General features: G+C 46.8%; 1 protein-coding gene across 3 annotated transcripts in view; it reads left to right on the forward strand.

The window, feature by feature from the left end:
• Window positions 1–23,002, forward strand: part of LOC137334008 (plexin-A1-like) — a 438,331-nt gene that overhangs the window by 322,610 nt on the left and 92,719 nt on the right. For all 3 annotated transcript variants that reach the window (XM_067998409.1, XM_067998406.1, XM_067998407.1), the window contains exons 11-12: window positions 5,621–5,717; window positions 16,106–16,296. In XM_067998409.1, the coding sequence (XP_067854510.1) occupies window positions 5,621–5,717; window positions 16,106–16,296 (288 nt within the window). The remainder of the gene's footprint in view (window positions 1–5,620; window positions 5,718–16,105; window positions 16,297–23,002) is intronic.

Consider the following 23,002-nt stretch of genomic DNA (forward strand, 5'->3'; position numbering starts at 1 on the left):
AAGAGGCAAACCTTTAGAAGGTCAACCGTCGAGTTTGTCGTACAAGCACGTTGGCAGTGTTTGGACTCATTCCCCCTCTGACGTGTGACGTGTTCACATAGTCGCACTCTCTAGTGTCTGGCTCGGTTTGGTAGCGCTCAGTTAGAAGATTGTGGGTTCAAGCTGCATTCCAGGACTTGGAGCACATTATCTAGGACTGAGGGAGTGCTGCACTGTTGGAGCTGTTGCCTTTTGGATCAGACGTTAAACCGAGGCCACTATTTTCTTGTTCAGGTGAACGTAAAGGATCTCATGGCCCTCCGTTGAAGAAAAGCTGGGAGTTCTCGGTGTCCTGGCCAGCGTTTGTCCCAACCAACCTCCATCAGAAACCAACTGATTGGTCCTTTGTTTTGATTTGCTGTGGGCTCTTGCTGTGCACAAGTTGGCTGCCTTGTTTGTCTTGTGTAAAGGCACTGACCTTGCACTTCAAAAGTAAAAAAAAAATAGAAGAGGTTTGTGATGTCCTGAGGAGCAAGCAATGTACAAATGCAAATTCTTTCTTTCCAGCATTGGTCAACAGTTAGCCAATCAACAACGGGAAACATGGCCCACTCCCCTCCGTAGCCCAGATGGCGCTGATGCCAGTTGTACTATCCCAACAACTGCTCGACCGGACTGAGGTCAGCCGACACAGCACTGATTGGGGATGGAGTGTGGGACCTCCTGCTCTCTGTGGTTCAGTACCGTTAACACTCGCACCCTTAACGTTCTTCCTCCAACCTCCCACATGAGCCCGAGAGCTGACCGCTTACGGGATCTTTGCTTTCCAGTGAGGTTGCTTTGGGTAGAGAGGGCCACTGTTTCCCCATCGTCTGCTGGTATCTCACTCATTTCAATGGGGTGGTGAAGTGGAGTTTCAACCTCAAAGACAAGGCCCCCCCATGTCCTGGAGTGGGAGGACGCAGCCTGATACAGTGGCATCGACTAGTGGGCCCGGGGGGAGGGGGATGGGAAGGAGTCGACCAGCCTTAATGCCTCTTTGAGCAGTTAGCTGAAGCGAGTGTTAGCAGTGTGGGGTAGCAGGCTGTCCCCAATCACTCTTGGTCCTGAGTCCTGATCTACATTTCCCAAGGTGACCAAGCGAAACTGTGGAATATTCATCCATTATTCAACTAGGTCTGCTCTCCTCCACAAAGAACATTCTTTATCCTCCCTTCCTCACTCACCCTTTCACTTTTTTTCTGTTTCTCTTTCTATTTCTCATTTTTCTCTCTTTCTTTGACTCTTTTTCTATCCCTGTCCCCTCTCTTCCTCTGTCTGCTCTCTCTCTCTCTCTCTCTCTCTCCTCCCTCCCTCCCTTTCAGTCTCTCATTCGGTCTTCTACATTTCTTTGACTGACAGACAGATAGAAAGAGAGAGACATTCTCTTTTCTGTTTTCTTTGTCTGTGTGTGTCTCTCTTCCTCTTCATGCTTCTATAATCTTTCTCTCTCTCTCTCTCTCTCTCTCTCTAGCCCTCTCTCTCGTTCTCCCTTTCTCTTTTGCTCCTTCTTGTGCTCTCTCTTCAGTGCCACCTCAGGAATCATCATGGGCTTTGTCCCAAGCTTTTAATACATTAATGAGGGGAAGGTACTTTGCGCAAAGCCAGAGGAGATGATCAGAATGTAAGGAAGCCAGAAGCTATGTTGAACTTAGTTTCTTTGCATGGAGACCTATTAATTCTTGGACTGGACTGCCACCTAGTGTAGTAAATAGTAATTCAAATCATTCAAAAGGAAATTGCACCAATTCCTGATTCCGTACAGGGTACAGGGATATGGGTTTCAAGAGTGAAGAGCTTTGTTGAGATTGGTAGCTCTGGTTAGATGGACCTCTCAGTGTGATGCTGAGTCAGAGAGACCAGGAACGTTCCATGTTCATTCCCTGATCTGCGCTGGGCCAACAGAAGGGAGTCGAGAATTGGTTGCAGTGTTCCAATACCTGATCACTAGAGTCATAGAGTCATACAGCACGGATCGAGGCCCTTCGGCCCATCGTGTCCGCGCCGGCCATCAGCCCTGTCTACTCTAATCCCATATTCCAGCATTTGGTCCGTAGCCTTGTATGCTATGGCATTTCAAGTGCTCATCCAAATGCTTCTTGAATGTTGTGAGGGTTCCTGCCTCCACAACCCTTTCAGGCAGTGAGTTCCAGACTCCAACCACCCTCTGGGTGAAAAAGTTCTTTCTCAAATCCCCTCTAAACCTCCCGCCTTTTACCTTGAATCTATGTCCCCTTGTTATAGAACCCTCAACGAAGGGAAAAAGCTCCTTAGTATCCATCCTATCTGTGCCCCTCATAATTTTGTACACCTCAATCATGTCCCCCCTCAGCCTCCTCTGCTCCAAGGAAATGGAGGAAAGTGGCTTTGTGTGGACAGGATCAGGATTGGCTGTGATGCACCCCCTACACCATCAAATACCCTGCACACCCTCATTGTCTAAACTTGGGCATGAGAACGGTCACTGGGATGAGGTACCAGAGGACTGATGGTGCCCGTAGAACCCTACTTCAGCAGTAGTCAGAGCAACCAGGAAAAGAGGGGAGGAAAAATGTACTTCTGAGGGAGGAGCTCTGGTCATTTGAAGCGGGGCCTGGAGGATGGAACAAATTGGGTTAATAAAAGAAAGACTTGTGTTTATATTGCAATTCGAACATCTCAATGTGCTTCACATACAATTAACTTTTGAAATGGAGTGACAGTTGTTACGTAGGCAAATGTGGCAACCATTTTATGCACAGTACGATCCCACAAACATAAACAAGATGAATGACCAAGAAGCAGTTGACCAGATTTTGGTAGTGTTGGGCTGAGGAGGGAATTTCGGGCGGGAAAACAGACGACTCGGATTATGCAGTCAAAGTGCTGGCACACAGCTCGAACTCCACCCCTCCCCTCTTCCCCGCCCCCCTCCATCCTTCTAATGCTGAAGTGAGAGTGAGATCAGCTGAGCCAAGCTGACAGTGACATTTCCATTCTTAGGCCCCATTCCCATTTACAGGAGGTACGAGCATTGGGCTAGAGCGACAGCAACATGGATTGTTGAAACTTCCGGAACTTTCTTGGCCCCGCAGGCCCGGCTGATGATCTCACCGTCTGTCGATGAGATAATTTGATACTGAGAAATCTGAAGCGATAATTCATGAAGTACATTTATTATCACTCCACAATCTGATTTGCAAGGCACATCTCAGAACACATTTAATTTAAAATTAATTCTTTTCTTTCTCCTCGCTCTCTTTCTTCCCCCCCCCCCCACCACCCTCTGCCCAGTTACTGACTACATTACTCGTGTGGATTGCTGTGGTAACTCAAATCAAATCTGCGTCCCTGAAGGCTGAGAACAGTCTTGGGGAAGTTCTCCCTATCTCTTTTGCTCCTTCTTGTGCTCTCTCTTCAGTGCCACCTCAGGAATCATCATGGGCTTTGTCCCAAGCTTTTAATACATTAATGAGATGAATGTGGGGAAGGTACTTTGCGCAAAGCCAGAGGAGATGATCAGAATGTAAGGAAGCCAGAAGCTATGTTGAACTGTTGAAAAATCCCAGGAGGTTACAGCTTTTAATTCTTCATCCGTCTTAACTCCTCACTTTTTCCACCCTTCCATCACAACTGACTCAAATACCTCTGAGGCGTTATGGGTGGGGGAGGGGGGAGGGGTAATGTTGCCCCAGTTAAAATTGTACACAGGGCTGTGTTTGTCTTGTCGGAAAGGGCGGTGCGTCTGGGAGTATTTTTGTAGGTTCAGAAATGGTGGTAGCCCTCCAGCTAACACTTGGTCCTTGTGATCTCCTGGACTGGTTTTCATCGTCTGAGAGGGTCAGAGAGGAATTTTCCACGAGTATTTTTTCCCTTATTGGTCCTGGGTTTTTTTCCTCCGGGTTTTTTTTTTGCCTCTCCCAGGAGATTATATAGGTGCGGGGAATGGGTAGGGATAAGGAAAGAAGTGTTTAGCTATGATGATCTGGCCATCGTGGTGTGGGGCAAGCTTAATCGACCAACTGACTCTATCCTGCCCGTCAATTTTTATATGTTGGTACCAATCGGTCAGTTGGTACTGAGCCACAAGGACCAGCAAAGTCCAAGGATCTATTCCTGGTTTGTGTCACGTTAGCTGATCTCAAACTTGGCAGAATTAAGAGTCTTACAGTTGGCCTCGGCTCCTTCTCGTGGTCGCTGTCCAGCCGAAACGGGTAGCTGCGCATTGCCGTCGGATGGGGTCGGGATTAGGCTCAGCTGATACCCTCTATGGTCAAGTTCCCTGCCGACAGGCACCGTTTAAGGTTACGCACAGGAAGATTGATTGCTGGGGAAGGATTGCTTGGGGAATGTACCCAAACAAGGAGTCCGCACTTTCAGGAGAAGAAAGGATGAGATTGGGGACGAGCAACAAATGGTCAGTGGCTCCCAACAGGATTAGTGAATCTTGTGGATTGTTTGGTGGGATTTAGGCTGACCTCTGGAGACCGGGGGCAGTGGGCTATTCCTCAAACCATTCCGACTCTTACTTGAGATTGCACTCCTGTGAAGTCTTTCTGTTAGATGTGTGTGGGTCTCCAGCACCTTCCAAAACCCAAGGGACAATACGTGTGTGAAGCAAAGGACAGCTCTTAATTCCAGCTGTACAAAAAGCAGATGGTACCATTGGCAGTGGGATGCTGAGCAATACAGCTGGCATCATCCCATAACTCCCATCAGTGAGTGAGCACGCGATATCCCAGTGGTCTGGCTGTGTGCTAGACTGGGCACCACAGTGCAGTGGCGTTAATCCCAAATTGGGACGGTTTGTATATGTTTCTGCATGAGTGAGATTTTTGAAGGCAGGAGATTTTGATCAGAAAAAGAAGCTTAAAACTCATTTTAAGTGGGCATCATTGCTGTTTTTGGCAAGAGAATTACCCACCCAGCGACCTCGAATGGGCGGTAACGATCGAGCCAAGCCTTGTTGTCAATCATGATGACATCACACATTATCAAGGTATTGGCATGAATTGATAACATTTCTGAGAGCGTCGTAGCATCCATTTAATTTATTTTAATTTATCACATCTCTGAAGAAACATCCCAAAGTGTGTCTCATACAGTGAATAACTTTGAAGTTTTATTGCTGACACAGGCATGATGGGCAGAATGGCCTACTTCTGTGCTGTAAGATTCTAGGAAATGCTGTGGCTCTTATTATGTAGGCAAATCATAGAATCTTACAGCACAGGAGGCCATTCGGCCCATCGTGCCTGTGCCGGCCCTTTGAAAAATGTGGCAGCAGTTTTGTGCACAGCAAAGTCCCACAAACAGCAATGAGATGAATGGCAGTTACTCTTTTTTAGTCACTGTTGGTGTGAATCAGATAAGGTAAGTGACTTGCTGCCCTTAGTGAATATAAGAACATAAGAAATAGGAGCAGGAATAGGCCATCCGGCCCCTCGAGCCTGCTCCGCCATTGAATAAGATCATGGCTGATCTTTGACCTCAGCTCCACTTTCTCGCCCGATTCCCATATCCCTTGATTCCCTTAGTATCCAAAAATATATCTTAATGCATCTCACCGTCACGTTGCTGAAGTGCCCCTCCCTTACTGAACCTGTCTGTCTTTCTCTTGCAGTACACGTATGATGGAAACGACATCAGTGACCTTCCTGTGGAACTCTCCGTCGTATGGAATGGGAATTTTATCATCGATAACCCTGCCAACATTAAAGGTACAGTCAGCAAATAAGAGACGACACATTCCTCCATGGGTATGACTGTTGCCTCCGGAACCCGAGACCTGATTATTGAGGTTCACGGTTTTACACAGGGTGAATTAGGGGACAGCCGTGTTTTTCCAGTGTTGGATGTAGGGAATGGGTTACTCATGGCAGCTTTTGTGCTATGGACCTGTGCTCAAGCTGGCCTAGGTTGAGACCACCCCAAGCTCATCGCATGTAGATTGGTTCCAATTCAGCCAGCCAGAACCAACAACAATAACTTGCATTTATATAGCACCTTTAATGTAGGAAAACGTCCCAAGGCGCTTCACAAGAGCATAATCAGACAAAACATTGACACTGAGCCAAAAGAGGAGACATTAGGACAGGTGCTTGGTCAAAGAGGTAGTTTTTAAGCAATGTCTTATAGGAAGAGAGAGAGAGGCGGAGAGGTTTAGGGAGGGAATTCCAGAGCTTAGGGCACGGCCGCCAATGTGGAGTGAAGGAAGTCGGGGATGGGCAAGAGGCCAGAATTGGTGGAACGCAGAGTTCTCGGAGGGCTGGAGGAGATTACAGAGATAGGCGAATAATCTCAGACCATGTATGGGTTAGATGCAAAGTAAAGATCTCCCTACTCCATCCACTCCCAGATTATATCTTAATATTCCCAGCCCCAGAAGTCTACCCTTACTGCACCGGTGAGACATTTTTCTATTTCCACCCCAGGCAGCCCAGATTAGCCCCTGAGTGGGAGCTGGTTGAGATAGTCTGGAATTTGCTTGACATGGGACCTTTACAGTCAACAGAAGGAGGAGGCTGTTCTTTCACCAGTGGATTCCTTACCCAGATCGACCCACGTTACCACCCAATTCTCTCTTTGCTTCCCTTTCTCCTGGATAGTAAGATGTCCTTCCTCTTGAACACTCGTGGGTACCCCCTAGTGATTCTGCCACATGGTTGCGATTCTGTTAAGTATCATATACTCTTTCAAGCTCCCCTGTCAGACACCTCCTTCGAGGATGAAGAGCACAAGTTTATCTAATCATTTCTACTGACTCATCCCTCAAACACTGGGGACCAGACTTGTTATTCCAGTATTGCACTTGGCAGTCTAAATTCTGCCCCACACAGTAAATGGAGCAAATTAAGAGCAACTTCAGCACATTATAATACAAGCTATATATAATATCCGCACATTATTAAAAACCTGTGCGGACTGTTCACTTTCTGTGCACAAACGTTACTTCCTGTTGTCACGATATTGGGCCATGCTTTTCTGTTTATGTTTGCCATTGTATATCGCTATGTCAACAGTCACGGTACAGTCGCAGGACCTGGCCACCAGGTGCCTCTATGGAGCAGGTTTCTGAAGCGTGTGACTCACTGCAGTGGACCTGTGCTCACCTGGATAAGGGATTTTAATGCTGGGGCATGGAATACGTTACAATTTGAGGCCCCCATTGTCAGCGTCAAACAAAAACCAGGTCAGGTAGAGGAAGGATAAAGCCAAATATTGCCCCTCAGCCCCCATATCAGAAGAGCACCCTTTTTTGCATCAATGTGATACTTTTCCACTTCTTAGACCAGCTATCCTGTGGCCTGCCGGACTGAGAGGGACAGCTTAGTGCTGAATGGGGCTCGGTTTTCTGCTCTCAGTCCCGTGCCCCCTTAGAAACTGAATTGAGAGTGGCCCCAATTAATTTTATGTGGGACCCAAACTGGCAAGGAGACTGTGATCCCATCAGTCTGGGCTAGGATTGAATCAAAACCTCAAAGGTTATACCGATCAGGAAAGATTGAACAGGCTGGGGCTCTTTGCTGTAGAAAAGAGAGAGGGCCGAGGGGTGACCTGATAGAGGTCTTTAAGATTCTGAAAGGGTTTGATAGGGTGGACGTAGAGAAGATGTTTCCACTTGTGGGGGAGACCAGAACTAGGGGCCATGAATATAAAATAGTCACTAATAAATCCAATAGGGAATTCAGGAGAAACTTCTTTACCCAGAGAGTGGTTGGAATGTGGAATGTGCTACCACAAGGAGTAGTTGAGGCGAATAGCATAGATGCATTTAAGGGGAAGCTAGATAAACACACGAGGGAGAAAGGAATAGAGGGATATGCTGATAAAGTTCGATGATGAGGGGTGGCTGAAAGCTCGTGTGGAGCCGAAATACCAGCATAGACCAGTGGGCTGAATGGCCTGTTTCTGTGCTGTAATTTTTTTTTTAAATTGGCTATGTCTTCTCTTCCATCTCTTTTTGAAGTTGGCCCCGAGACGATCTTTAGAGGGAGTAAGGTTTTGAGCAGGATTGCTGCACCGTGGGCGACATTTTCACCTGGTATGACACTAACACCACTTCGAGTGCCAACTAATCAGGAATAGCTTGTGTTGGCACTAGTGAGCACAGACTGTGCATGTTCCTCCTCCGCACTCCCCCGAGCAAATTAAAGAGGAACTGCACTCTGCGTCAGCCGTGGCTTAGTGGTAGCACTCTCGCCTCTAAGGTGGTGGGTTCAAGCCCCACTCCAGACACTTGAGCACAAAATCCAGGCTGACACTCCAGTGCAGTACTGAGGGAGTGCTGCACTGTTGGAGGTGTTATCTTTCGGATGAAACGTTAAACTGAGACGTCTGCCCCCTCAGGTGGATGTGGCACTATTCGAAGAAGAGCAGGCGAGTTCTCCCCAGTGTCCTGGCCAATATTTATCCTTCAACCAACATCGCTAAAACAGATTATCTTGTCGTTATCTCATTGCTGTTTGTGGGATCTTGCTGTGCACAAATTGGCTGCCGCATTTCCTACATTACAACAGTGACTACACTTCAAAAAGTGCTTCATTGGCTGTAAAGAGCTTTGGGACGTCCTGAGGTCGTGAAATGCGCGATATAAAATGCAAGTTCTTTTCATTCTGTTGAACTGCGATTTTCTTCCCTTTTCTCCTCATTTCCTGACTCGCACTGGGGAACGGTTCCACGGGCACTGGCAGATTCTCCAAATGGCCGTTCTTCAGGTGCGAGCCTGGTCAGTGAGGACTGGCTGGTTATTTGACCGTAGTGATTGTGTGGCGACCCTTGCTGACTTTGTCATTTGTAAACCTCGTTACACGTCCAACCGACCGCTCCAAAGCACAAAGCGCAGTAACAAGAGGTGCTGAGGGACAGTTGTAATATCCAATATATTGGGAATCTCTGGCATCGCTGCATCCTATCCCACTGTTACATCGGTAATCTACACATTTTGATTTAATTACGTGATGGCAGAGAAGAGGTTGAAACCAGTTGTACAGTGACTTCCGAAAGCGGGGAGAAAAAGAACCAACTTACTAACTTTGATTTTGATATTATTATTGATATGTCTTTGTAAAAGGCACTGTAAAAAATGAGGGGCACTGATAAGGACACAGATATATCTCTCTTCATGGCATTCAGAATTATGAGATCACATTCCAGAGCAGCCTATAATTAGTGAGCGTTTGTTTTGGGCTAACGGCCACTTGAGACTTTTCATACAGTAGATTATTTTCCTCTTTCATTGTAAACCCGACAGGACAAATTTCTCTCTGATAATCTTACTGAAAGAACAAAGGAGGTGGAATGTTGATGGAAAGCATTAAGACCTTTTTTATTTTAGCATTAGTCTCGAGAATTTGTACTGCTCTCAAAAATGGTTTGTCGCACCATTAGCCAAAAAAAAAAGAATTTTTGCGCTAGTTACGGCTTCATTAATAAATTTGTGCAATCTTCCCAGTGAAATTGTGAGCATTTTACTCTCAGTCAAACCTGGAGATGGTGAGTTTTTAGAACGATTAATTTTCGAGATGTGGGCGTTGCTGGCAAGGCAGGCATTTATTACTCATGCCTATGAACTTACTAGGCCACATCAGAGGGCAGTCAAGAGTCAACGACATTGGCGTGGGGGCTGGAGTCACGTATAGGCCCAGACCGGCTAAGGACGACAGGTTTCCTTCCCTAAAAGGACATTGACGAACAAGTTGGGTTTTTTATGATAATCCAATACCGATACCACCTTTGTATTTCCTCGAATTGAATTGGAATTACCCAAACTGCCATGGTGGGATTTGAATTTGCGGCCTCTGGATTACTAGTCCAGTAACACAACCGCTATGCTATTGTACCCTGTAGTTTATAGTTTAATGAGTGAGAAGATTTCTAAGTAATATCACAAAAGTGACTGCTGGCAGGAGTTTTTAGCCAGAGAGCAAGGATGCAGCAGCCATTGGTATGTATATCACAGTGTTATGGAGTCAATCTTTCTATTTATCTTAAACAACATCTACTCTCTGTCATGTACCTAAACGTCCAGTATTGGAGCTTTACACTGATGTGCAGCATCTCTGTTCTTGCCCTTGATTCCTGCAATCTCTTACATGGAATTACCATAGAACGGACAGCACAGAAACAGGCCATTCGGCCCAACAGGTCCATGCCGGTGTTTATGCTCCACACGCACCTTCTCCCACTCTACTTCATCTAACCCTATTAGCATATCCTTCTATTCCATAAGAGACCATAAAAGATAGGAGCGGGAGTAGGCCATTCGGCCCCTCGAGCCTGCTCCGCCATTCAATGAGATCATGGCTGATCTGATTTTTACCTCAACTCCACTTTCCCGCCTTTTCCCCATATCCTTTGACTCCCTTGCTGATCAAAAATTTGTCTAACTCAGCCTTGAACGTATTCAATGACTCAACCTCCAGAGGCTGAGTCATTGAATACATTCAAGGCTATTCCGTTCTCCCTCATGTATTTATCTAACTTCCCCTTACACGCATCTATGCTGTTCGGCTCAACTACTCCTTGTGGGAGCGAGTTCCACATTCTCACCACTCTTTGGGTAAAGAAGTTTCTCTCGAATTCCCTCTTGGATTTATTAGTGACTATTTTATATTTATGGCCCCTAGTTCCGGTCTGCCCCGCAAGTGGAAACATCTTCTCTACGTCTACCCTATCAAACCCTTTCATAATCTTAAAGACCTCTATCAGGTCACCCCTCAGTCTTCTCTTTTCTAGAGAATAGAGCCCCAGCCTGTTCAGCCTCTCCTAACAGGTATAACCTCTCAGTTCTGGTATCATCCTTCTTCCACCAAGTCCCTCCAAGCACAAGATGAGGCTTTCTGTGACAAACTGCCACACTTATTGCTTCATTTGCATTGTTGGGGGGTTGCCCTTCCCTCCCCCCACCCCCTCCGGCAAAAATGTTAGTGGCATTTTTCCGTTACGTTGCTGACCAGTGCCACTGAGGCCTGGTGCTGAACTCGGCTGAACATTGGTCAACTTTTTTGGGTACTCCGTGCAAATTTTGCTGTCTTCCCTAAGTCAGCTAGACACACGTTGGACACTTGTACCGACCAGTCCAAGTGGCTCATTGATGGTGGCCAAGAAGTTGAAGGATCATTATTGTGAGGAAGATGCAAAGAGGCTACAAAGGGATATAGACAGTGGGCGAGAAGGTGACAGATGGAGTATAATGCGGGGACATGTGAGGCTTTTCACTTTGGTAGGAAGAATAGAAAAACAGAATTTTTTTAAAAGGTGTGAGTCTAAGAAATTTTGTTATTCAGAGGGATTTGGGTGTCCTTGTACACGAATCACAGAAAGTTAACATGTAGTTACAGCAAGTAATTAGGAAAGCAAATGGTATGTTAGCCTTTATTGCAAGGGGGTTGGAGAATAAGAGTAAGGACGTCTTGCTACAATTATATGGGGCTTTGGTGAGACCACACCGATATACTTGCCTTAGAGGGGATGCAACAAAGGTTCACTAGATTGATTCCTGGGATGAAAGAGTTGTCCTGTGAGGAGAGATTGAGTAGAATGGGCCTATACTCTCTGGAATTTAGAAGAATGAGAGGTGATCTCATTGAAACATATAAAATTCTTTTAGAGGGCTTGACAGGTTGAATGCTGAGAGGCTGTTTTCCCCGGCGGGAGAGTCTAGAACTAGGGAGCATAGTCTCAAGATAAGGGGTCTGCCATTTAGGACAGAGATGAGGAAAAATTTCTTCACTCAGAGGGTTGTGAATCTTTGGAATTCTCTACCCCAGAGGGCTGTGGATGCTCAGTCGTTGAATATGTTCAAGACTGAGATCGATAGATTTTTGGACACGAAGGGAATCAAGGGATATGGGGATAGGATGGGAACATGCAGTTAAGGTAGAAGATCAGCCATGATCTGATCGAATGGCGGAGCAGGCTCGAGGGGCCGTGTGGCCTACTCCTGCTCCTATTTCTTTATGTTCTTACTGGGGTCTTGTGATTAGGCTGCTTTTACTTGGCACCACTGAACAAAGTGGCGTTCTTGGGCATCGCAGGTTGCAAAAACTGCTCCTTCCAGGGGTTGCCAACGCTCCAGGCATCACAGATTAATCTCCTGGACACTGCTGAAAGCAAAAACCCTGGAGAAAAATCACAGGGGCGTTAAAATAAAATTGTGTTTTTAAAAAAAAAAAAATTCTTTGAACAAACACTTATATTTATTAGTTATTGGAGATGGCGTGGGGCGGGGTGGGAGGGGGAACAGCTGTTTGACTGATGATCAAGAATCCCCCACTCGGGTAATGAATTGTCTGTTAACTTTTCAACTGACTGTGGGAAGGTGGTGCAGTGCTAGGGGGGACATGTTGGGCGACCAATGGTAGGAGTGTGGGGGCGGGGCGGTTGGAAGTGGGAGTTCAGTGATGAAACCTCCAGGAATACGTCCAATCAGAGTTGGCATCCCCTAGCTCCTTCCCACCATTTTGTTGGATCATAGGTTATGAAGAAAGGTGGACATCTCTCTCGTTTTCAGTCGAACGGAGGAAATTATAAACATAATTTAATAGGACAAAGTCAGCATGGCTTTACGAAGGGGAAATTTGCTTGAGTTCTTTGAGGACATAATGTACAGGGTGGATAAAGGGGAACCAGTGGACGTAGTGTATTTAGACTTCCAGAAGGCATTCGACAAGGTGCCACATAAAAGATCATTGCTCAAGATAAAGAATCACTGGATTGGGGGTAATATTCTGGCATGGGTGGAGGATTGGTTATCTAACAGGAAGCAGAGAGTTGGGATAAATGGTTCATTCTCGGACTGGCAACCAGTAGCCAGTGGTGTTCCGCAGGGATCGGTGCTGGGTCCCCAACTCTTTACAATCTATATTAACGATTTGGAGGAGGGGACCGAGTGTAACATGTCAAAGTTTGCAGATGATACAAAGATGGGAGGGAAAGTAGAGAGTGAGGAGGACATGAAAAACCTACAAGGGGATATAGACAGGCTGGGTGAGTGGGCGGAGATTTGGCAGATGCAATACAATATTGGAAAATGTGAGGTTATGCACTTTGGCAGGAAAAATCAGAGAGCAAGTTATTATCTTAATGGTGAGAAACTGGAAAGTACTGCAGTACAAAGGGATCTGGGGGTCCTAGTGCAAGAAAATCAAAAAGTTAGTTTGCAGGTGCAGCAGGTGATCAAGAAGGCCAATGGAATGTTGGCTTTTATTGCTAGGGGGATAGAATATAAAAACAGGGAGGTATTGCTGCAGTTATATAAGGTATTGGTGAGACCGCACCTGGAATACTGCATACAGTTTTGGTCTCCATACTTAAGAAAGGACATACTTGCTCTCGAGGCAGTACAAAGAAGGTTCACTCGGTCAATCCCGGGGATGAGGGGGCGGACATATGAGGAGAGGTTGAGTGGATTGGGACTCTACTCATTGGAGTTCAGAAGAATGAGAGGCGATCTTATTGAAACATATAAGATTGTGAAGGGTCTTGATCGGGTGGATGCGGTAAGGATGTTCCCAAGGATGGGTGAAACTAGAACTAGGGGGCATAATCTTAGAATAAGGGGCTGCTCTTTCAAAACTGAGATGAGGAGAAACTTCTTCACTCAGAGGGTAGTAGGTCTGTGGAATTTGCTGCCCCAGGAAGCTGTGGAAGCTACATCATTAAATAAATTTAAAACAGAAATAGACAGTTTCCTAGAAGTAAAGGGAATTAGGGGTTACGGGGAGCGGGCAGGAAATTGGACATGAATTTAGATTTGAGGTTAGGATCAGATCAGCCATGGGATGGCGGAGCAGGCTCGAGGGGCCGATTGGCCTACTCCTGTTCCTATTTCTTATGTTCTTATGTTCTTATAATGCTCTAAGGTCATTGTGGGGGGGGGCGGCGGGGAAGGAAAGGAAGGAATTGTCCGTCAGCAATATGAAACCATGAACACTGTTTTGTTTTGTTCACTTTTTTTATTCATAACCCGTTTAGCTCAGCATTTGGCTGTATTCCCTTGAAATGCCATACTTGAACCGCTGTCACTCAGCAGACCTCCGACAGTGACATTAGGCCAGGGGAAACTTTTCTCCTGAGGTACAGCACTTGACATATGAGCATGTGCCTCATGCATTACAGCTCGCAGCCCAGCTGTGGGCCCGTGGGATCCTGAGAGAAGAAATGGCTCAAATCAACCCGTGTTGTGCGTCCAATGAAGTTATTCACGTGTCCTGAGACTGCTAATGTAATTAAAGCGTTCATTGACGGCACTTTTAATTATGCAAGGGTTACCTCAGACAAAATCAAATTAGCTAAAGCCCATGGTTTTGTGCAAAGATGATTCTTGTTCTGTTGGGCGAGGTGATCTTTCGTTTCCCTGCTGGGACTTGATGTACTGTTTTCGACAGGCCCTTCAGAGACAGTAGCTGGAAGTTGGCCGATGTTGAGCTGTCCCAGCTGGACAGTCGATGGGAAGCTTCCCAGTGCTCTGTGCTGGTAACCTGCGTAGTTAAATTTGAGCGCACACTGAGGGGAGATGGGTCCACAAGACTTGCACCTCAGAGCTTTGAGCTTAGGTAAGTGCGTCCCTACATGGAGAGAGCTCGCACTCCATATTGAACAAACAGAAAGTCAACTTGCATGGATTTCTCAGCAGCTTGGTTTGGAGACTCAAACACATGGTTTCAGCAAGTGACAGACCATTAATAAATGAATGAATTAATAACTCAATACAAGTTCTACTAAATTTGAAAGCCAAATTATTGGTCGGTCTTAAATATCGAACTCTGATTCTCCCATTCGCATCCAGGAGCTAGTTGTTGTCGAGGGGAGTGGGTGAATATTTCTATCACTCTATTTGACCATCAGAGAAAATGTAGACTGTAATCGTGCCTTCGTGATAATTAGTGAACAAAGCTGCATAATTCGCCTTTAATTCTTTGAAAGCTGCAACGCCCCACAAATCAAGGCTACACTTTTAAAGCTATTCATTAAAGAGCGATTAGCAAAATGCAGGCAAGAAGCACAGCCTTTGTGAGGAGGATTCTCTTACTGAATGGTGGAGTGTGAAATCCTGAGTCACAGTTTGTTAATCAAACCACCTTCACTCTGCCGGTTCCTCCTCATCTCAGAACTGTTACATACTGAATCCCTCCTCATGTTATACACTAAATGCCGGCATTGCGAGCTCCTCCCCTTCTTGTGGCATCCCACTAGTGACCGCTAGCCAGGTCAACACAGCTCCATTCACAGTCACCCTTGCTGTACTTGGGTTAGCCAAATTTTAATCCACCTCATAAGCTTGTCTCCTGTTCAGTGCCCCCCTAACATGGGGACCAATCACTTGTATGGTACAGCATTGAAAGTTTTGCCAAAACCGTACTATAGGCCTCCAGAGAACTTAAAGTCAACAAGGTCCATCATTTCCTCAAACAATTCCAGTAACCTTTAGCCAACACCTCCCTCCCTCCCTGGGAACATATACTGAACCCCCCCTCCCCCCCCCCCCACACAGTGTGAAGTGAAGTCAACGGGGAAGAATCACAGCTCCTAGGGCCTGCTCTTTCCCTGCAGGCATAGTCAACAAACCAGGCTGCCTGGCCAAACACCAACACTTGCGTACCTGCATTAGATTATAGAGCCAGTTAACTTGTTATTTCGAAGGCCAGTCTGCAGAGTGGTGAATGGCCTTGTGGGTGATCAAACTGTCTCCATTGTTGTGTGTTTTTCCTTAGTATTAATTTTCAGTCATGGTTTATCTAAATGACTCATACTGTACAAGATGGCCCACTCCAAAACCCAATGGGTGGCAACCCTGCATTTGGTGCCAACTCATGTTGGCATGGTTTATGTGTCTGGGCAGGGGTCCAACCCCCCACTCTATGTTCTGGTTTGCAGACTCACACAGCAGTAAATACTGGAAGGAGCTGTTAGTGATGGGGTCATGGAATTTCTGTTGGTTGGCACCATATCTGACGGGAGGACTGGGCGTGTGTGCGTGCAGGAATCGCTCTCGTTGACCTTCTGTCTCTCTCCACATCAGTTCGCTAACCATCATTGGAACCTTGTAACGTTTTCTTTCCATTTCTGTTCCCCCTCCTCCCCCTCCCCCCCCCCCCCACCCCAGCTCACCTGTACAAGTGCACTGCCCTCCGGGAGAGCTGCGGGTTGTGTCTGAAGGCTGATCCAAAGTTTGAGTGCGGTTGGTGTGTGCTGGAGAAGAGGTGCATGCTTCGGCAGGACTGCCAGACGCCGGGAAGGAACTGGATGCACCAGAGCAGCATGAACAGCAGATGCACCAATCCCAAAATCACCAAGGTACGTCACTTCAGCAATGTTGGCATGTGTCGTACTGCTCTGCGTGGCATCTCCACATCCGCCCCCCACCCCCCCCTTCCGGGGTAGAGTAAACTTAAGCAAAGCTCCTTTTGTTATAAATCCATGGGCAGTGGGAATAGATTTGAAGGCCAGTGAAAAATTCACTCGTGTTGATGGCAACTGTGCACACCCTAGTGGACAAACGAGAAGCTCGGGTGGAGCATAAACACCGGCATGGAACTGTTGGGCCGAATGGCCTGTTTCTGTGCTGTACATTCTGCGTAATTCGATGAAATCTAGAGGGTGAGCACAACAGGGGACGAAGGCAGGTGCCATTGTTAAGATGGACACAGTAGTTTTGACAGAACCCAATGATTTATTGATGCGGCCTCCATCTAGGCAGGAGCCATACTACTGAGCTCTGTCACTGCCCAGGTGATGAAAAGATGACCAAATATCGATCGACTTAGCCTTTCAAAAGGCAATAAAATTTCGCGAAACTGCGATGGCTTTCTTGTCACCTCGTTTTTGTTTATTATCTCCTCCCGAAACGTCACGTTTCTCTTCCCTCTGCCAGTGGGTGATGTTTGCTCCCATGAGCTGAGGATGGGCTCGTGATGGATGCAACATTTTGTTTTTTAACAATGTGGGGCTTGTGAAAGGAGCGGGAAGGGTGGTGGATGACACGGAGAAGCGGGAGGTTCGGTAGATTAGGAGCTGGGTCTGTGTGTGTGTGTGTGTGTGTGTGTGTGTGTGTGTGTGTGTATTAAAAGAAGAGCCAGTTCATTAATGTTACTGCTGAAGTAAACTCCAGAGCTCACTGTGTTAGCTGGGAGTCGTTGGTAATTTCTTTGGCTACGGGATGTTTACCTGGGGATTTAGGTAAACATCTTGGGGTCAGGTGCAAAGTGCAGCACTAGTGTAATAGACTGAGAAGATGTATGGCTTATTCCTTTTCTGCAGACAGTATCTTTTAGTTTTCAGCCAGTTTGTACTTTCATGTCAAAAATAAAATCTATAAATAGCGCTGGATATGCTGCTGCGCTGATGCTGCATTCGTACCGGGAGACACAGCATGTGGGCTGACTCGGGCCTTCACGAGAGACCCCACCAACCCTGCTCGATCACCCACAGCACCATGTTGTCCCACTGATGCCTTCAGTTCTCCGCCTGCCTCGTGGTCAGCACGGTTAACCCCGCCTCCGTCAGACACGGCCCCGATCACAGAATCTTCCACAAGTTGCTGCAGGGAGATGTTTAGCAGTGTCGCTCTCCACTGGGACCGTGCCCGCCTTTCCCTAGTCCCCTCGGTACCGATGTTCCTTCTGTCTCCCCCCGATGCTCCGTCCGTCCGATCCCTCCCCCGATGCTCCGTCCGTTCGTCTCCCCCCCACCCCCACCCCACCCCTACCCTTACCCCTGATGTTCCGTCCGCTCCACCATCCCCACTGGTGCTCTGTCCATCTGCCTCCCCCCACCCCCGATGCTCCGTCTGTTTCCTCCCACCCCCGATGCTCTGTCTGTCCACCCTCCTCCCCGCCGAGGCTCTGTCCTCCCACCTCCCCACCGAGGCTCCCTCCTCCCCGCCGAGGCTCCGTCCTCTCACCTCCCCGCCGAGGCTCCGTCCTCTCACCTCCCCGCCGAGGCTCCGTCCACCCTCCTCCCCGCCGAGGCTCCGTCCACCCTCCTCCCCGCCGAGGCTCCGTCCACCCTCCTCCCCGCCGAGGCTCTGTCCTCCGTCCTCCCCGCCGAGGCTCCGTCCTCCCTCCTCCCCGCCGAGGCTCCGTCCACCCTCCTCCCCGCCGAGGCTCCGTCCACCCTCCTCCCCGCCGAGGCTCCGTCCTCCCTCCTCCCCGCCGAGGCTCCGTCCTCCCTCCTCCCCGCCGAGGCTCCGTCCTCCCACCTCCCCGCCGAGGCTCCGTCCACCCTCCTCCCCGCCGAGGCTCCGTCCTCCCTCCTCCCCGCCGAGGCTCCGTCCTGTTGTCTATCTTACCTGATGTTCTGTCTGACACTCTTGTGATGCAGTTCAAGAGACACAAATGCCCAATTACCTTTGCTTTGGTTGGGAGCGGCTCATTGCATCGGAAGCTCATCAACATTTGTAGTCCATTAAATCGACTGATTCAGATCTCTTGGTGACTGACAGGCAAGCAAGCAGAGCATTGGGCCATGTTTTACATTTCACATTCATTGACTAAAAGAAATTTAAAATGACTGATAGTCCTGGTTTAATCTCTCTTGTTGACGCTAATTTTTTCCTCCAAGAGTTGCCCCTTTTTTCCTCTGTTCTTTCCCCCTCTTTTTTCTCTCTCTCCTCTTCCCCTTTTTTATTCTCTCTCCTCTTCCCCTCTTTTATTCTCTCTCCTCTTCCCCTCTTTTATTTTCTCTCCTCTTCCCCTCTTTTATTCACCTCTTCCCCTCTCTCTTTTCCTTGCTCCTCTGCCCCTCTCTTTTCCTCGCTCCTCTGCCCCTCTCTTTTCCTCGCTCCTCTGCCCCTCTCTCTTTTCCTTGCTCCTCTGCCCCTCTCTTTTCCTCGCTCCTCTTCCCCTCTCTTTTCCTCGCTCCTCTGCCCCTCTTTTTTCCTCGCTCCTCTGCCCCTCTCTTTTCCTCGCTCCTCTGCCCCTCTCTTTTCCTCGCTCCTCTTCCCCCTCTTTTTTTTCTCTCTCTCCTTTCCCTCTCCTTTCCCCCTCCTTTTCTCTCTGTGCCATGTTATCTCCGCTTATAATGCCACAGTGGTGCTCTAACTTGCTTTGCCACACACTGGCCTGATTCCTGTTCAGCTTATTTTGTTTTCCCCCACTGGAAACTTCAAAAAAGAATTCATTTGAGGTCGGGAATTTAGCTGGAGCTGCAGCTCATTCCTGACTTAATATGTTTTTCCTTCAAATAACTCAAAGTAGATGAAGTATCCAATGTGGCTGCCATTCCAATTGCTCCATGGTGTCAAATGGCTGCTGGTGTGGACCAATACTGGGATCTGATGGTGTCATGTGTTTTAGCATGGGCCAATCAGGAAAACTGCATGCATACCACATTGCAGACACACACAATATAGACTTGGGTTGCTTCACAATATTGAAGTTTTGCTCAGGGTTTTCAACATAAAGTTGTTCTTGTGATTGAACAAACCTCAATCGGAAAAGAAAACAGACTGCCATTTTATTTAATGAACGTCTAGTTGGGATTCTAAATGACTAAACTCTTTCCCATACACTGCTGGGGCACGGAATTACAACAGGCTAATCCATATCTCATTTTCTCCCATTCTGTAAGATTCCATTTGACTAACCTGATTCCTGCTGTATTGTGTTGTATTGAATTTCAATCAACTGACCCTTACACATTCATAACAATTGTGCAGAATGCTAATAGATTCCATTCTGCTATACAGAATTCTAGTGCATCCGACCAAACGTATTGCAGTCATTCATATTACATAGAATTCACGATGGATCCATTGAGATCCCTGTTGCCCTCCTTTGTATTGGATTCTTGAACCAAAGGGTCCATTTTCCTCTCAGTCGCTTAGTATCAATGCACAGCCAATGTAGCCAAATTTCACCTGCAAATTGCCGGGTGACTTGGGAATCCAGTCAGCTCCATGTGGAAATATGAAGTGTTGTGTGTTGCTTGGACTGAGTGATTCAATGGACTGATTTGAATGGCAGCTAATAGAGCTCCTGAACCAAGTTCAGAATGGCAGAACATTTTATCTAGAATCAACTGTACAGTTTGAAAGTGAGTCCTTTCGCACTCAGAATCATCTGAAAGCAGCATTTCCTCTTAAGACAAGCAATGAATGTGTTTGGCAGTATTTTTGGGAGTGGTGGATAGGTTTTGCTTGATTACTTTCTCCCTTCCACCCTCCACTTCCAACCATGTCCAAGACAGCAAGTGGGTTTTTTTTTTCACTCGAGATACTTTTGGCTTCCGTGTTTTGGATAAGTCCTAGATCCTTACGGTTCCAAAGATTGTTTTCAGTTGCTCAGATATCAAGGTAAATTTGTAATGCGTCCAGGGAATGAGGAGAAAACCTTCTTCAGTTCATTTCACCTACTGGTTTAGAAAGGGCGTCAAAGCCTTGGAGGGGGTGCAGAGGAGATTTACTGGAATGGTACCAGGGACGAGAGGTTTCAGTTCTGTGGAGAGACTGTGGAGAAGCCGGGGTTGATCTCCTTAGGGCAGGGGAGGTTAAGGGGAGATTTAATAGAGATGTTCAAAATTATGAGGGCGTTTGATAGAGTAAATAATTAGAAACTGTTTCCACTGGCAGGAGGGTCGGTAACCAGAGGACACAGCTTCAAGATAATTGGCAGAAGAACCAGTGGGGAGATGAGAATTTTTTTATGCAGCAAGTTGTTGTGATGATCTGGAATGCACTGCCTGAAAGGGTGGTGGAAGCAGATTCAGTAGTGACTTTCAAAAGAGAATTGGATCTCCACTCAAAAAGGGAAAGATTTGCAGGGCTCTGGGGAAAGATCAGGGGGAGTGGGTCTAATTGGTAGCTCTTTCAGAGAGCCGGCACAGGCACAATGGGCCGATCGGCGACCTCCTGTGCTGTATGATTGTATGGTTTTATCACAGGTGATTCTCAGGTGATTCTACTGATCATTGAAAAGCAGCAGAGTGACTCTAGACTAGACTTCAATTTAGGCAGAAGTGGTTAAGTGTAACTGGTGTTTTGAAGGAGAAAAAATTGAAAAGTTTGCAGCTACGATTGCAAGTAACTTTCTTACCTAGCATTCCTTTTCTCACTGTCTACAGAAACTATCTCGCTTGAATGCGTCTCTGTGAATGTTATGGACAGACTTCCTGATTGGTTAATAAATAACTTAAACCAAAGAAGTAAGATGATTAACAACGGTCGATAGGTTAAACCTATCAGGAAAGACTGAACAGGCTGGGGCTCTTTTCTCTGGAAAAGAGAAGGCTGAGGGGTGACCTGATTGAGGTCTTTAAAATTATGAAGAGGTTTGATAGGGTAGACGTAGAGAAGATGTTTCCACTTGTGGGGGAGACCAAAATTAAGGGTCACAAATATAAGATAATAAACTAATAAATCCAATCGGGTATTCAGGAGAAACCTCTTTACCCAGAGAGTGGTTAGAATGTGGAACTCGCTACCATATGGAGTAGATGTGGCCAATAGCAAAGATACATTTAAGGGGAAGCTAGATAAACACATGAGGGAGAAAGGAATAGAAGGTTATGCTGATCGGGTTAGACGAAGTAGGGTGGGAGGAGGCGCGTGTGGAGTATAAACACCAGGCATAGACCAGTTGGGATGAATGGCCTGTTTCTGTGCTGTAAATTCTATGTAAACAAAGTGACCGGAGACCAAGGAGATTTAAGTAACGGTTAATTTTTTTAAAAAAGAGCTGCCAATCGAAGACATATTTGAAGATATTTGTAATTGAATTGCGTGTCTTGGTTCCTCCCTCAGACACCAGGTGCAAACACACAGAAAATCTGTTCAAGTCAAAGTTTCTATGAGTAAAGCTGGTTTTTAACCCGTTAATGTACCCTGATAAAAATTAAATCAGCCAACGCCATGTTAAATCTAACACAAAATTACTGCCCCCTCCCCCCGACAATGCTATTTTGTTTTCCAACTTCCCTGAGTGTGAAGTGTGTTTTCTTTTTAAAAAAAAAAGATTGATGGGATGGCATGTTTTTAAAATTTCCCTTTCTGTCAGCTTACGGCCTTTATCATAAAGTCTTAAATTTCAACCTTGTTTTTGAAGTATTTTTCCGCCCTTCAAGGTGAGAGGTGTCAGGATCTGCCCAGCTGGAATGGAAGGATGTGTTTTAACTGCAAGAGTTTGAGGGCAGTGGTGGATTAGAGAAGAGTAACATTGACAACTGCACAAATTCAGTTACCTGAGGGTAGAGTTGATTCTCGGGAGAGTTCGATGACTTTTAAAACCAAAGAAAACGGTTCTCCCCTGAAACTAATTATCTCAGAAGCTGAATTTCTACTTCTGTACTTCCCATTTCAGGCCTTAGGCCCCATGTTTTATTTTCTTGCCGTCTCCTGCTTCCAGTTGCTTCGTTGTCAGCTCAGCTTTTTCGACTTGTCACCTTGGTTTTTCCAGCAGAGCAGCAGAAAGCTGTAAAAAGACCTGGGGTTTCTATACATTCCACAGGTCTGGAGAATGGGCCCCCTCGCACACTTCTGTCACCACCCAGTAGGACCTGAAAACTCTTTGATACTTTGATTTGGCCTTCGTGGCTGAGCCTGGCTGCGAGTGTGTTGGACGGAGGGCGCGCCCGGCTGCGGCAGAGGGCGCGCCCGGCTGCGGCAGAGGGCGCGCCCGGCTGCGGCTCACCTTTGCCGATGTACTCTGACTCTTGCGAGCAAAAAATCCTCCTGTTAGTTTATGCCAGAAAAAGTCGAATGTACTGTTTAAAAAAAACAATCTTTTGAAAGAGGCCTTCAGGAACAAGATACATCGACCCCATTAGGCTGGACTGGATTTGAACTCAGGTCCAAGAGAGGAGAAGACACAGCACCTTAACCCACTGCTGCACCATCCAGCGCCCAGACCATGAAGCTCTGAATTTGTTGGGTCGTTCTTACATGGGAGCAGCTCAGATTAGCTTTGTCTCTTCCTGTTGTAAACATAACTCTTTTGTACTCAAACTGACTTTTTTGACAAGTTACTGTGTGCCCCCTCGTCTCTGGGACCTGAGTTCAAATCCAAAG

The sequence above is a fragment of the Heptranchias perlo genome, chromosome 17 (genome assembly GCF_035084215.1).
Source record: "Heptranchias perlo isolate sHepPer1 chromosome 17, sHepPer1.hap1, whole genome shotgun sequence".
Lineage (NCBI taxonomy): Eukaryota > Metazoa > Chordata > Chondrichthyes > Hexanchiformes > Hexanchidae > Heptranchias > Heptranchias perlo.